The 13,787-nt window shown below is 39.4% G+C and overlaps 1 protein-coding gene across 1 annotated transcript in view; it reads left to right on the top strand.

The window, feature by feature from the left end:
* LOC107582943 (protein Daple-like) overlaps positions 1-13,787 on the top strand; it is a 70,463-nt gene that overhangs the window by 28,537 nt on the left and 28,139 nt on the right. Inside the window, exons 4-15 of the mRNA XM_016268968.1 lie at positions 623-692; positions 5,344-5,402; positions 6,920-7,003; positions 7,191-7,331; positions 7,443-7,630; positions 7,896-7,977; positions 8,093-8,251; positions 8,569-8,715; positions 9,201-9,345; positions 12,541-12,722; positions 12,813-12,950; positions 13,045-13,729. Coding sequence (XP_016124454.1) covers positions 623-692; positions 5,344-5,402; positions 6,920-7,003; positions 7,191-7,331; positions 7,443-7,630; positions 7,896-7,977; positions 8,093-8,251; positions 8,569-8,715; positions 9,201-9,345; positions 12,541-12,722; positions 12,813-12,950; positions 13,045-13,729 — 2,080 coding nt within the window. The remainder of the gene's footprint in view (positions 1-622; positions 693-5,343; positions 5,403-6,919; positions 7,004-7,190; positions 7,332-7,442; positions 7,631-7,895; positions 7,978-8,092; positions 8,252-8,568; positions 8,716-9,200; positions 9,346-12,540; positions 12,723-12,812; positions 12,951-13,044; positions 13,730-13,787) is intronic.

The raw sequence follows: 13,787 nt of genomic DNA, 5'->3' as shown, positions 1-13,787 counted from the left end.
TCTGAAAAATAGGCTAGTTTCTTGTCAGTTGCACAGAAACAATAAATCAGGTATGTAATTCTGTCAGTGATTTCAGTGCTCTTATCTAAGTGTGTTTTGGAATGAAGGGTTTGGTCAATTGGACCTGTTTGGTCTTGTCCTTTGTGTACTTTGCAGAGCTTAGTTACCCTGGAGGCCATTGTGCCTGAAGTCAAGTCCATTTGTACATGGGCATACATGCAGTCCTACATATCTAGACATTTATGCCCTCAATTCTGGATGGCACTTTTTTCCTTATGATTTTTTTTAAAATATTGCCTAGCTCATATTTTGCCCGTGTACTAGAATTTGATGTTCCCCACCCAAGACCTGCCTTGTCTGGGACTGCTAATGTTTTCCATTTCCAGTTTGATTTCCTGCCTGTCTGTTTGTAAGTAGGAGTTTCCTGTTCCCACGTTACCAGCAACCCTGTTTTATGTCCTCGCCCCAAATATTGACACCCGTCCGTCTCCCGGGCTGGCTGCCATCTTGAACCATACCTCCTTCGCCACTCACTGTTGTCTTTTTACATAGGTCAAATGTTTAGGGTGCCATCAAAGTTGTCTACCTGTTTACAGTGAGCATGTTTTCTGTTTTCTCTCAGGAGCATCTTCAGCAGCTCATCCTCATGAACCTGCCCAATGTGCTGGCCATCGCCAAGGACCCATTATCAGGTATTGCTCATATACTGTAAATAAGCCACTAGATCATTCTACAAAACAGGTGTCTTTCCAGTGAATTTTAAGTGAACTTTTAAATTCTATCAGACATATAATGTGTTAAGAAAATACACTCTAAAATAAAAAATATATATGAAAAATAAAACTGGAATACATGTTAGGATACATGTACTGTATACCTTCATAAAGCTAACAGGGTTGATGGTATTATAGTTTAATTGGAAATTAGGCATATAAGATTAAAAAATATGTAAAAGGTTCTTTTTAGAAAAATAATTTAATGCTGGTGCTTCTACAAAATCAAGTTTTCAATTCTTAACTAACAAAATCATGGTAACAGGGTTGGCATTTTAAGATTATTCCCTTTAAAAACCTAACAAGACATAATAAAGGGATACTTTAACGCCTTGAAGTATTTGCTTGTTCAAAAGGTGATGATTATATTTGCCTTTATGACAAAAATGTTTTTTATTTATTAAATAGTTCACTGCTTTAAAAGGGGGAAATATGATAGTAACAGGGTTGATTCATAACCTGGAGACAGAATGTCATAAGAAAATAAAGAATTTTACTTTCATATAATTTGTTTTCATCAAAATGTGCAAGAGGAAATTGGAAAAAAAGAAGTGGAAAGAGAAAAAAATAAACCTGCTGGGTTTTTGTTTCGAGAATGTTTATATTAATGTATAATAAAAGTTAGCATCAGCTATTCATTGCTAATTTTTTACACACATGTATATGACAACACTCTTTCTGTAGAATCACCCTACTTTCAGCATACTTTAATTTTCTTTCTATTTGTATCAGTTGCTGTATCTTCACTATAGTCACTATAAATCACCTACTACCACATTTAACTGTGCCCCAAAGCAAAACGTACGCCCTGCTGAACAAACCTCCTCATTCATTCTCTCACACACACTCCAGCCTTCATAAACACCCTCTCACCTTCTGATACGGGGTGTACGGACAGGGTTCAGGGAAGAAAATGCATGTTGTGGACCTTGTAATGGCAGGAGGAAGCTTTTTGGGACCAAGCCCAGGCCTGAGCGCTGACTTTGGATCCTGCTGTTGACAGTAGAGAACAGCTATGTCGGAACTCATGTCTGGAGCTATCATCAATTATATAGTTTCTTGAGTCATTATACAAAAAAATTTGAAAGTAGAATTCTGGAATGCTTGCTTTCAGAATCAAGTAATAAAATATGTAAAATTAAAGATATAAAATCAAATGAGATGTAGAAAAAATGCTGAATTGAACACTAAATTTGAAAATGTTGTTAGCTAATAAATTTCAGAATGGTCGAATGTTAGTTAAGATATCACTACTTGTTTAAAATGTGACGGAGTTATACTAAACTTCTATTTGTACTGTAAGGTTTGTATTTAAATTGCTTTCATATTAGGTGACCCTGACACCTGATCACTTATGCACGTCTACTCCAAAATCCACATGGTACAGTAGAAAACAAGTCTTTGTTATATTGCGGTGTGACTCTGATCTGCAGGTTGACATTTATAAATGTGCATAGACAAGATTTTCTTCTCTGCTCATGGTTGGTGCGTTAGAATGTTTTTGCATATACAAAAATAACCCTTATCATAGCTATGGTGTCTTTTTCTGCTTGTGATAGGTTATCAAAACAGTCTGAGATTCCGTGTTTCTCCTGGGTGCTGTATTAGTTTACGTAAGCACATATTTGTTCTATAGGCTACTTGTGACCACATTCTGGTCATGAAATGCTAGGAAGTAATGTTGTCAGGAAAAACTGGCTGTATTATGAATATATGTGACCCTGGACCACAAAACCAGTCTTAAGTGTAAATTTTTTGAAATTGTACGTCATCTGAAATCGGAATAAATAAGCTTTCCATTGATGTATGGTTTGTTGATAGGACAATATTTGGCCGAGATACAACTATTTGAAAATCTGGAGTCTGAGGGTGCAAAAAAAATCAAAATATTGAGAAAATCGCCTTTAACGTTGTCCAAATGAAGTTCTTAGCAATGCATATTACTAATCAAAAATTAAGTTTTTATATATTTATGGTAGGAAATTTACAAAATATCTTCATGGAACATGATCTTTACTTAATATTCTAATGATTTTTGGCATAAATGAAAAATCGATAATTTTGACACATACAATGTATTTTTGGCTATTGCTACAAATATACCCCAGCGACTTAAGACTGGTTTTGTGGACCAGGGTCACATATTTCCACTTCACTGATGTCAGTAAAGCTTTACATGTTTCAGGATGGGTTTTGTGTGTTCTGGTGTATGTGTTTCTTATCTTGTGCCCCCTGTGCAACGTTACATACTCTTGTATGTTTGTGTTTTTACATTGAGATTCACTTGTAATTAGGGCTGCACGATATATCGTTTCAGCATCGATATCGCGATGTGCACATCCGCGATAGTCACATCGCAGGATGTGCAATGTTTAGTACAGGCTACTGATCGTTATATTTATACTGATTGTTTTCTTTGCTCACACACATGCACGGTGTCTACAATGGACGCGACAGCTGTACAGAGATACCCATTTTAAATACATTTAGTAGCGGAGCTACTGCAAGCGATTTTCAGTGCTGGAAATCCATTTATCCTTTGTTGAAACTTCCGCGTCATTTTGGAGAGCGCAGGTCATGGTTTCTTAACAATGGCAGACGCCACAAAAGCGCAAGCTCCCGAGCACTTTGGAAAGAAGGAGAAAGCGGCGCAACTGGCGTTTTCCCACGCGTTTTAGGCGCGATATGTGAACGGCCCCAAAGTCTCTCTACACTGGATGCGACCGTTGCCAATCATTTGAACTTTGTGTCAGTACGTCATAAAGAGAACGCGGCATCAGTTTACTGTCGGGGATTTGTCGTGCCGCGCCGCATCCAGTGTAGACAGCATTACTGATTATAATGGGTTCATTGTATTTTGTCGCGCCGCGCCGCTCGCGTCCGGTGTAGACACGGTGAGAGCCACGCAGATGCACGTGAACACTGAATTATGTTCACTTCTGCGTCTATTTGTGCCTGAAATACTGTGTTCTGCAAGTATCCTTGTAAACGCAGTTGCTTATGGCTTAGGTGAAGGGAAACAATTGAGAAAGAAAATGGATGTGTGTAACAGTAGCCTATATTGGTTTACAGTAGTTTAATGTTCCTTAGGCTTTCTGTGTTATGAATGTTAATCAAACAACAAAACACAAAGAAAAATCACTTTTGTAGCTTTAACACAGATTTATTAGATTTAATTTATACAGTGAAGACTATGCAGTTTTATTTTACATTTGATTATTCAATTTCTGTACCTGAATACTATTAGACTTACCTGAAAAATATAAAGCACTGCTTATTTCATTTGTATCTTTGTTCTGTTATATTTATCTATGCTTGTAATTTGTTTATTTCCTATGCTGATGTACTCGCCTACAAAATCACCCCAATCACTCCTCCTCTGCTGTGTGTGTAAAGGGGGTACGCTGTAGGGTGGGAAGGCTTTGAGCAACAAACGATCGCTATGGCGACGGCAGCCCCACACCCAATCCATTCTCTCCAGAGTATTTATTAGTCTAAGACTGCCAGACGTAAACAAACTCACCAACACACAGACACAAGCGTCAAAAAAGTAATTAAAAATAACTTTATCTCAAAGGTTTGTGTAATTGTGAAAGAGTTGGTGTGCTTTGTAATGAATAATGAAGAATACACTGACTGCATGTGAATGTTTGTTTAATTTAATGGTTGAAGAAAGAAGAGAATATCTTTCTTACATCCTCTCTTCAAGGGGTATCGCTCAGGTGAAATTGAATATTTTGTTAATATTCGAACTGCTAGAGCGATATTTAAACAGTGATGGCATTGACCCTTTAGCTGTGAGGTTTGACTTGAAAAAAAGACTTCTTTTATACAATTCTCTTATACCATGGTAAACATAGTTTTCTCCAAAATACCATAACTGATAAGATTATTGTTACAACTGTTAAATGATCATTAACCATTAAGGGTTGGATTGATGCCCACATTTTGAGTACCAGTCATAATAGACCAATCAGTGTTGTTTTAGTATTATTTATATAATATCATAATATTTATTAATATTTTAATTTAGCTTTTATTTTTATATTGTGTGTTCTCATTAAGTTTTACATTTTTTGTAATTTTGGTATTGGCCTTTGTCATTTTTATTAGTTTTAGTTTTTTAAATATTTATATTTTGTTTTAATTTTTATTTCAGCTTTAGTTTTAGTCATTTTAGTACTTAAACCTTTATTATAAAATATAAATGTAAATATTTTAGTTGCCCAGACAACATTTGTAATTTTCATTTAAGTTTAAGTAAATTTTAGATTTTTTAATTTAATTTTAATTTAACTTGCTTTATTCCCGTTAACATGAACAGTTGTATTTTTAGCTAACAATAGCAACACTGAAATCAATATGTAAACAGGGTTGTCATTTAGGAATGTGGGACCATAACAGATTATTTAATTTTTTAAAAATCACTATGTCTGTCTTAACTAGTGGTGTCTGCTAAAGTTTTTGTATCAGCTTCCTCTTTTTTTTTAGCTAAAATTAATGTTTATTTCTTTCATTTATAGTATCATACTTTCAGTTCTTGTGATGTCTAACCATTTCATTCCCTCAGGTAAAAGCATGGAGGAGGTGAAGAGACTGCTGTTGCTGATACTGGGCTGTGCTGTTCAGGTAAACTGATTGAACTAGCAGAGATCCCCAACCCACATTTTAACTCCAGTGCAGGAAATCATATCCATGCCTGGGCATGCCTCTGCTTTTCCAGAGAAAAATGAACACACACTCATTATGCTACAAAATAAAGCATTCATCCAGATATGTCTCAGAGAAGTCAGCACAGATTATTGGGTTCGATTTGCTAAGATGTTTTTTATGTCTCCTCCTTTTCCCGAGGATTGTTCCTCACGTGTCTGTTCTGCACAGGCCTATTTCTTTTACACTTTTAGCCCCATCTCTGTTTTTTCCTGAATGGATAATAAACAGCCTTAAACTTCACAGCGTAACAATTGCCTGTTGATAGTCTCTTTGAGCTGGTCTAATCCTGCACCATAACTTCCTCTCACAGTATTCCAGTCACAAGGCACACAACTCTTCACAAGTCTTTATCCCGTTTGAAAGTATCTCCAGCATTCTTTTATTCAAAGAGGGGCTCAATCTCTGACTTAATTCCCACTCTTTCATCTGTACCAGCAGTTTATTTGACTAATCACCATTAAGGCATACTAATGAATTCATGGGCAATGTTGATTTCATAAAAACACAAAATAGTTATTTCTTTGTGATATGGATTGTACAACATATGTGGTAGTCTTAAACTGTAACTCTGCTTATTTTTCCTCCTCCTCTTCCCTTTCCTTTTACAATTAATATTTGCCTTTCCTCTTCCCTTACAATTTCCCATTTCCTCCCCCCCTTCTTTTTTGTTCTTTCACCTTTTCCTTTCCCATCCTTTACTTTTATCTTTCTTTTCCTCATCTTCATCCTCCTTCCCTTTCCGGTTCCTTCCTCTTCCCTTTTTCATTTCCCCTGTGTATTCTCCCATTTCCTTTCCCTTTCCTTTTCTTATCTCTTTCTCTTCCCTTTCAATTTTCCTTCCTCTTCCTGTTTGCTTTTTTGTTCGTTCAACGTTTCCCTTTTCCATACTTTCCTTTCCCCTTCTTTCTCCTCTTTCCCTTCTTTCTTAATCCTCCCTTTTCAATTCTTTCATCATCCTTTTCTTGTTCCTTCCCCTTCCTCTTCCTCTCTGCTTTCCCCTTTTCCATTCTTTCCCTTCCTCCTCTTTCTTCTTATTCCCTTCTTTCTTCATCCTCCCTTTTCAATGCTTTCCTCTTCCTTTTCCGGTTCCTTCCTCCTCTTCTTAGCTTTTCTGTTCCTTCAACTTTCCCTTTTTCCATACTTTCCCTTCCTCTTCTTTTTCCTCTTTCCCTTTCCCTTCTTTCTTCCTCTTCCCATTCAGTTATTTCCTCTTCCTTTTCCCGTGCCTTCCCCTTCCTCTTCTCTTTTCCATACCTTCCTCTTCCTTTTCTGGTTCTTTCCCCATCCTCTTCCCACTCTCATCCCTTCACTTCTCCATCCTGTTTCTCATTCTCTTCCCCTTTCTTTTTCCCTTTTCTATCCTCTCCTCATCCCTTTCCCCTTCTCTTTCCATCCCTTCTACTTTTCCTCATTCTCTTTATTTCTCCCAACAGTGTGATCGTAAAGAAGAAATGATTGAGAAGATCAAGCTGCTTGAAATTGAAACACAAGCCGCCATCGTGACGCACATTCAAGAAGTGAGCTTCCCTGATTTCAGTCAATAACTTCTTAAGGACACTCTAAAAAATGCTGTGTTGTTTCAACCCAATGTTGGGTCAAATATGGACTAACCCAACATTGGGTTGAAACAACCCAGCATTTTTTAGAGTGTATATTAAATATATAGAACTTATATTTGAGGTGCAAAATCCCTCATGATTGCAGGTAACTCACAACCAGGAGAATGTTCTGGATCTGCAGTGGATGGAAGTCGGGGAGATTCCTGCTGAGCAGTTGGACCCTCTGTCTCGGACCATGGCCTTTCACCTACGCAAACTCATAGACGAGCGAGATGAGTCTGCTGAGGTTTGCCGATCAGCAACAGCAATCATCTATTTGTTAGGAAGTAGTACTAAACTTCCTTAAGCCATTGATCATCACTGATTGGATGCTGACAGGTCTGTTTTGTGTCATTAGCTGATCATAGAGCTGACCCAGGAGAGGGACTATCTTCAGTCCCAGCAGCCTTCCAGTCTCTTGGGCTTTCCCAGCCCTGAGCACACATCTCTATCCCCCGTCACCCTACTGTCTAAAGAAGATCGACAGCATTTAGCTGTGGAGCTGGCTGACGCAAAGGCCAAACTCCGGCGCTCCCGCCAAGAGTTGTAAGTGTGTTCTCTATAGTTACTACTTTTTGTTTTACCTTGTTTTTATTAAGGTTTCAAACTTCATTGGGACGGCTACCTTCACTGACAGCCTCAGCACTGTCAAAATAAAATTCCCACTTCTGTCTCTTATTGACTTAAAAAAAATAAAAAAAAATAAAAATCAGCTGACGCGATAATTAAAAAAAAAAAACTAAATGTTCACTGTTATATTAGTCGTCCACTAGTGTAGCCTATCAGTGTTGTAAGTCTTTGCTCTCTACAGAGAGGAGAAGACCGAGCAGTTGATTGATGCCAAGAACGAGATTGAGCGCCTGGATGCAGAGATGCAGAAACTCAAGCAGGAGGTATCACATCAAGACTCTGTTTTCTTACATTCACACTTCACATGGTTGACTCAAACTGGGAAGCACTTTACTGAGCTTCAGAAAGCTATCATCTGTTGTGTTTGTGTGTGAGTAGAACATGCAGTTGCTGGCAGAGGCACGTTCAGTGCGGGCGTACCGTGATGAGGTGGATGCTCTGAGGGAACGTGCTGGAAAAGTGGATCGCCTGGAAACCGAACTGTCTCGCTTCAAAGAGAAGCTAAATGATGTCCATTTCTACAAGACGCGCATAGAGGTAACCACTCACCAACCTATATTACATTTCCATTTTAATGACTTCAGCATTGTATAAAAAACAGAGCCGGACATCTTTGACATTACCTGGAAAAAATCAGAAGGGTTGGTTTCTTTATGAGGTGACTGATGCATGCTGAGGGCTCCTGCTGCTTTTATTTCTCAGATATAAAGCCTCAGGTGTCCGCTGAGCCCCTGAGCTGCCACTGACAGCGCCCTGACTCTCTCAGTCTGCTGTCGTCATCCTCTCTATCCCTTTTGATCTTTTCTTTTTGCTCATCTCTTAATTTTTCTCTCTCGTCTCTCTTTTGTGCACAGGAGCTAAGAGAGGACAATATGACCCTGCTGGAGACAAAGTCAATGCTGGAGGAGCAGCTTGCTGGGGCCAGGGGGCGCTGTGACAAACTACACGAACTAGAGAAAGAGAACCTCCAGCTGCGCTCCAAATTGCATGATATGGAAATTGTAAGTGTTAAGGGAGATTATTTTGGAGGTGTGTATATGCATGTGTTGAGGAAGTTAATCTTTATGCACCTTACAATTTAAATTGGTTTTGATTCACAATGTTATTACGAAACAATCCTTGATACATCTTATTGTTTTGTAATGTAGGGGCATTAAAAAATACTGTAGACCTAGTTGATTCATTTCCAACATATGTGGTATGTAGCTTTGATACTTGATACTTTAGGGTTCTTTGGAATTAACCACAGGAATGCCATTGTTCCGTCAACTGTGGGTGGAAACATGCATTATGTAATGTCATATTGGTGACTTATTTTAGTTTGTTTAAAAAAAAGCCTGTTCACATTGACTTCCAACCTTACCAAACTTTTTCAAAAAATAGTTTTGAAGCTGAATCATTTGAGAAAACCTCACATTGAATCTCTGAATGAGTACTCTTTTCCAGCACTAAGTATATAATTTTTCCTGTTTTATATGTGGTTTAGGACAGGGACAGTGATAAGAAACATCTAGAGGAGTTGCTGGAGGAGAACATGTTGCTGGAGATCTCTCAGAAGCAAAGCATGAATGAGTCAGCTCACCTTGGCTGGGAACTGGAGCAATTGGCCAAGAACAATGAGGTCAATGAGGGTGAGTCCAACACAGCGCTTTCAGACAGAAGCTCAGTTTAAAACCTTCTGAGACAGTCTCTTTACTCTTGAACTTAGAATTTGTGTTTTTAATGCTAACTCAACACAGACTGGTTTAGAAAACACAGCATAAAGAGTGAAATTTGTGTCATGTGCTGATGGCCTATTTTCTGTTTGTTGCTTGTTTAAAGGTGCTGTATGTAAGTTTTTGACTCTACTAAAGCATAAAAATACCATAATATGTTTGCAGATATTTAAGAAACATGCTAAGTTAACATACTTGTTTATCTGAAAAACAATGCTACAGTCAGTTAATCTCCTTTGAAAATGTGCGTTCCCGGCCGGAATGTCGGTGTCTGTTTTGGTTTGTGAAACCCACCCACTGCCAGTATACCCAATTGTATTTCGGCACCCCGGGTTGCCAGTTGGCAGAAAACACAGCGTATTTCATTTCATTCATCGTCAAGTGCGCTCGTTCCTGTTGGTGTCATCAATCTGGCAACCTGTGTGTGCCAAGTCTTAGGAGGAGGGGTCGGGTGAAAAAAACCCTCTCCAATATTTTGAAATTGGACTGCAATACCTAGTTCAGCCACTCGGTGTCAATCCTACATACAGCACCTTTAAGAACCCATCCCAATGCAAATATATTACCAACAGAGAATCTTGCCATTTTGTTCATGCAAAGTGAACAAATGCTCAATTTCTAAAAACATTAAGCAGGCACAAATGGGAGATTTTTGTAGTTGATTAGCACTAAGTCAATGTTGACTTGAAAAAACTGGTTCCTGAAATATCTCTACCCTCAGGCTGTTTGTAAGCCGTTAGGTGTGTATACGTATTGTTTAGATGGTAATGCACAGGTGACTCAGCACCTGACTGCTGGATGTTTGCCACTCAGACTGCTCAAATCTCAAATGAATATGAATAGTAACTACACAAATACAATACAATATGTGCAAAATACAGTAGTCAACATTTGAAGTGGATCAAAACCTTTCATCAAAGTTGTCCTAAAACCAAAATGCGTTCTTGTCTTAGGACAACTTTGATGAACTTTTCTGATCCTTTTCAAATGTTGTCTACTATATTTAAAGGGGATATTGGATGCCCATTTTTCACAAGATGGTATGATTCTTTAGGGTCTTCATGAAAAGTCTATAACATAACATACTTGGGTTAAAATATCTGTGGTAGTGTAAAACAACAGCCGTTTTACCTTGTCAAAAACTGCTCTGTTCACAGCGACCCGTTTCGGTGCATGTTCCTTTAAATGATAATGAGCTACTGCTCACCCCGTCCTTTTCTCCCATTCTTGCATTAAAGTCACCATTCTTATTCATGCGGTTAGAACTGGTCAAAAGTTTTAAAATACATTTGTAAATGACTTATTAGTCACTAACAATCACCTTTATAAACCCTCTACAAAGGCAACCTTAATGTAATGTAGTGGACACGACAAAGCACTCGTTGCAAATCATTTGAACTTTGTGTCAGTACGTCATGAATAGAATGAGGCAGCAGTTTACTCTCGGGGATTTGTCAGTCGCGCCGCATCCAGTGTAGACAGCATCACTGATTATAATGAGTTCTACAGTATTTTGTTGCACTGCGCCACTCGCATCCGGTGTAGACACGGTGTGAGACTGTTAATTTTAGTCGTGTTTGTCATGGAACTTGCTAACTAGCACATTATTAGGAAAGGCGATTTGCAAATATTCATAAATAAAAACGTATACTCACTTCTTCTGGTGGTGAAGCTAGATCATGAACAGTTGGTACCGATCCATCTTGCAGGAACAACTTTTTAGCAAAACCTGCTTTGTACTGACCCTCATTTACAAAGCAGTCTGGTATAAAATGAATTGCGCAAACATAAACACATTTAGGAAGATCGGGAAAGCATTCCCTTCAAAAACAAAAGTAATCCACTACGTCTTCAGCTGCTCAGATGTCGGGAGTAAATGGTGACTGCTATATTCATTAGTACATCAACAACAGAACTAATGTAGTGGACACGACAAAGCACTCGTTGCAAATCATTTGAACTTTGTGTCAGTACGTCATGAATAGAATGAGGCAGCAGTTTACTCTCGGGGATTTGTCAGTCGCGCCGCATCCAGTGTAGACAGCATCACTGATTATAATGAGTTCTACAGTATTTTGTTGCACTGCGCCACTCGCATCCGGTGTAGACACGGTGTGAGACTGTTAATTTTAGTCGTGTTTGTCATGGAACTTGCTAACTAGCACATTATTAGGAAAGGCGATTTGCAAATATTCATAAATAAAAACGTATACTCACTTCTTCTGGTGGTGAAGCTAGATCATGAACAGTTGGTACCGATCCATCTTGCAGGAACAACTTTTTAGCAAAACCTGCTTTGTACTGACCCTCATTTACAAAGCAGTCTGGTATAAAATGAATTGCGCAAACATAAACACATTTAGGAAGATCGGGAAAGCATTCCCTTCAAAAACAAAAGTAATCCACTACGTCTTCAGCTGCTCAGATGTCGGGAGTAAATGGTGACTGCTATATTCATTAGTACATCAACAACAGAACACCTCAATCGCTTAGGAGACATTCTTGTCTACATCTGCTCCAGCATCAAAACAATGGTGGACTGTTTACAGCTCACTCGGGGCGTGTCTATACTAAAATGGCAGTGTCCGTCAACAGTCATGGGAGGGGCCTGGGCAAACTGACGTCACTTTGCCCTGAATCTGTGAACCGCTTGCTCTGGAAAAAGTGCTTATGATTTGTGGAGATTAAAAATAAAAAAAAATAAAAAAAGCACTGTGGATTTTTATCATTATACGGTGGTTGTGGTAGTATGTGGTATACTACCAAGACACATTTAAGTTTTAAGAAACAATATAAAGATTATAGTTGATAAATATTTATAGTTAAATATATAGTTGATAATATAAATGATCTGTTTTTGAGATCTGAAGATTACAAAAGGTTTGCTAATGGCTAATTTAATACCTTTACAGGGGGGTAACAACAAGGGATTTAACATCTAACTTAATATACCGTTATTTATTTATTATCAATTATAATAAATTATTGGTAGATCTTGGAGCTGGTGTACTTTTAGTAAAAAGGGCACAATCTTTGGTTGATGCCCCTCATCTAGTCTGGTCAATATGTAATAAAGAGCTACATTGTTTTTTTGGTCATCCACTACTACAGCCCGTAAGTCATTTGTATTTGAGCTGAACGAGACCGCATCTAGCCGACTGTTGAAGCTGGAGAAGGAGAACCAATGTCTTCAGAGCACCATCCAGGAGTTGAGAGAGGCCTCCATTACCATGGAAGAAGGTCACCTGCACGCACTGGAACTGGAAAGAGAGAATCAGAGCCACAGCAAGAAGGTACATAAAATTTCTGCATTTCCTTTAAATGTTAACTGAGAGCCAGAATAGTGAATGCTGATGAGATCTCTTCTGTGTTGTGTGTTTTAGTTGGAGCGTCTGCAGTCCCAGTTGGAACAGGAGAAACAGACAACTCAGGACATGGAGAACCTTGGAGAGGAGCTGCTAAAAGACAAACAAAGACTGGAAAAAACTCTAGAGACAATCCAGGCAGATAAAGACAGACAGGTGAACATTTAAAGAAAGAAAGCCCATGATGATCAGAACATTATATGAATTATTCATTCATAAATGTTGTTTATTTGTATGTGTGGCCTATTAGATCTCAGAGTTGGAGCAGGAGAAAGAGCACCTGACCCAGGCCATGAACTCCCTCAGGAAACGTGCTCAGGTGAACAGCGAGGCGCGTGTGAGGGAGGTGGAGACAGAAAACCGTGTTCTCCACCAGACCATCTCTGAAACTGGCAGTAAACTGGCTCGTCTGGAGGCTGAGAAACGACAGGCGACTAAAGAGCTTGACTCTCTCCGTGAGCGAGGAGAGCACTGTGAGGAGTTGGAAAGGGAGGTAACACGTCTGGAGCGAGTCCGAGAACAGCTACAGAGGCAAGCTGCCTCCTTAAAGATTGGCAGTGAACGCGCCGAGGCCCTGGAGCGTGAGAACGCTACTCTGGAACAAGACAATAGGCGGCTGAAGAAGCTGGCTGACGCGGCGCAGAACACCAGCCTTCGCTTGGCTGTTCTGGGGAAGGATCACCAGCAACTTGAGGAGGAGAACCTGGAGCAGCGACGTGCCTTGGAGACCCTGCGGCCGGCTGCCGCTCGCCTGGCTCAACTACAGCAGGAACATGCCGAACTAGAGCGGGAACACGAGGAGATGTGCCGCACGCTGGAGGAGCTCCGCTCCCAGGCCAAGAGAAGTGAAAGACTAGAGAAAAACTACAGCAGTCTGAGCCAGGAAAACCAACGGCTCCAGCAGACCCTGGACAACAGCGCCACCAAGATTCAGGGTCTAGAGGGCGAGCTGAAGCAGAATGAGGCAGAGATGAAAGATCTGCGGCGAGAGTT

The sequence above is a fragment of the Sinocyclocheilus grahami genome, unplaced genomic scaffold (genome assembly GCF_001515645.1).
Source record: "Sinocyclocheilus grahami isolate Dianchi unplaced genomic scaffold, SAMN03320097.WGS_v1.1 scaffold48.1, whole genome shotgun sequence".
In the NCBI taxonomy this organism is placed as follows: domain Eukaryota; kingdom Metazoa; phylum Chordata; class Actinopteri; order Cypriniformes; family Cyprinidae; genus Sinocyclocheilus; species Sinocyclocheilus grahami.
The sequence above is the reverse complement of the archived record's forward strand: the minus strand, read 5'-3'. Positions and strand labels throughout refer to the sequence as shown.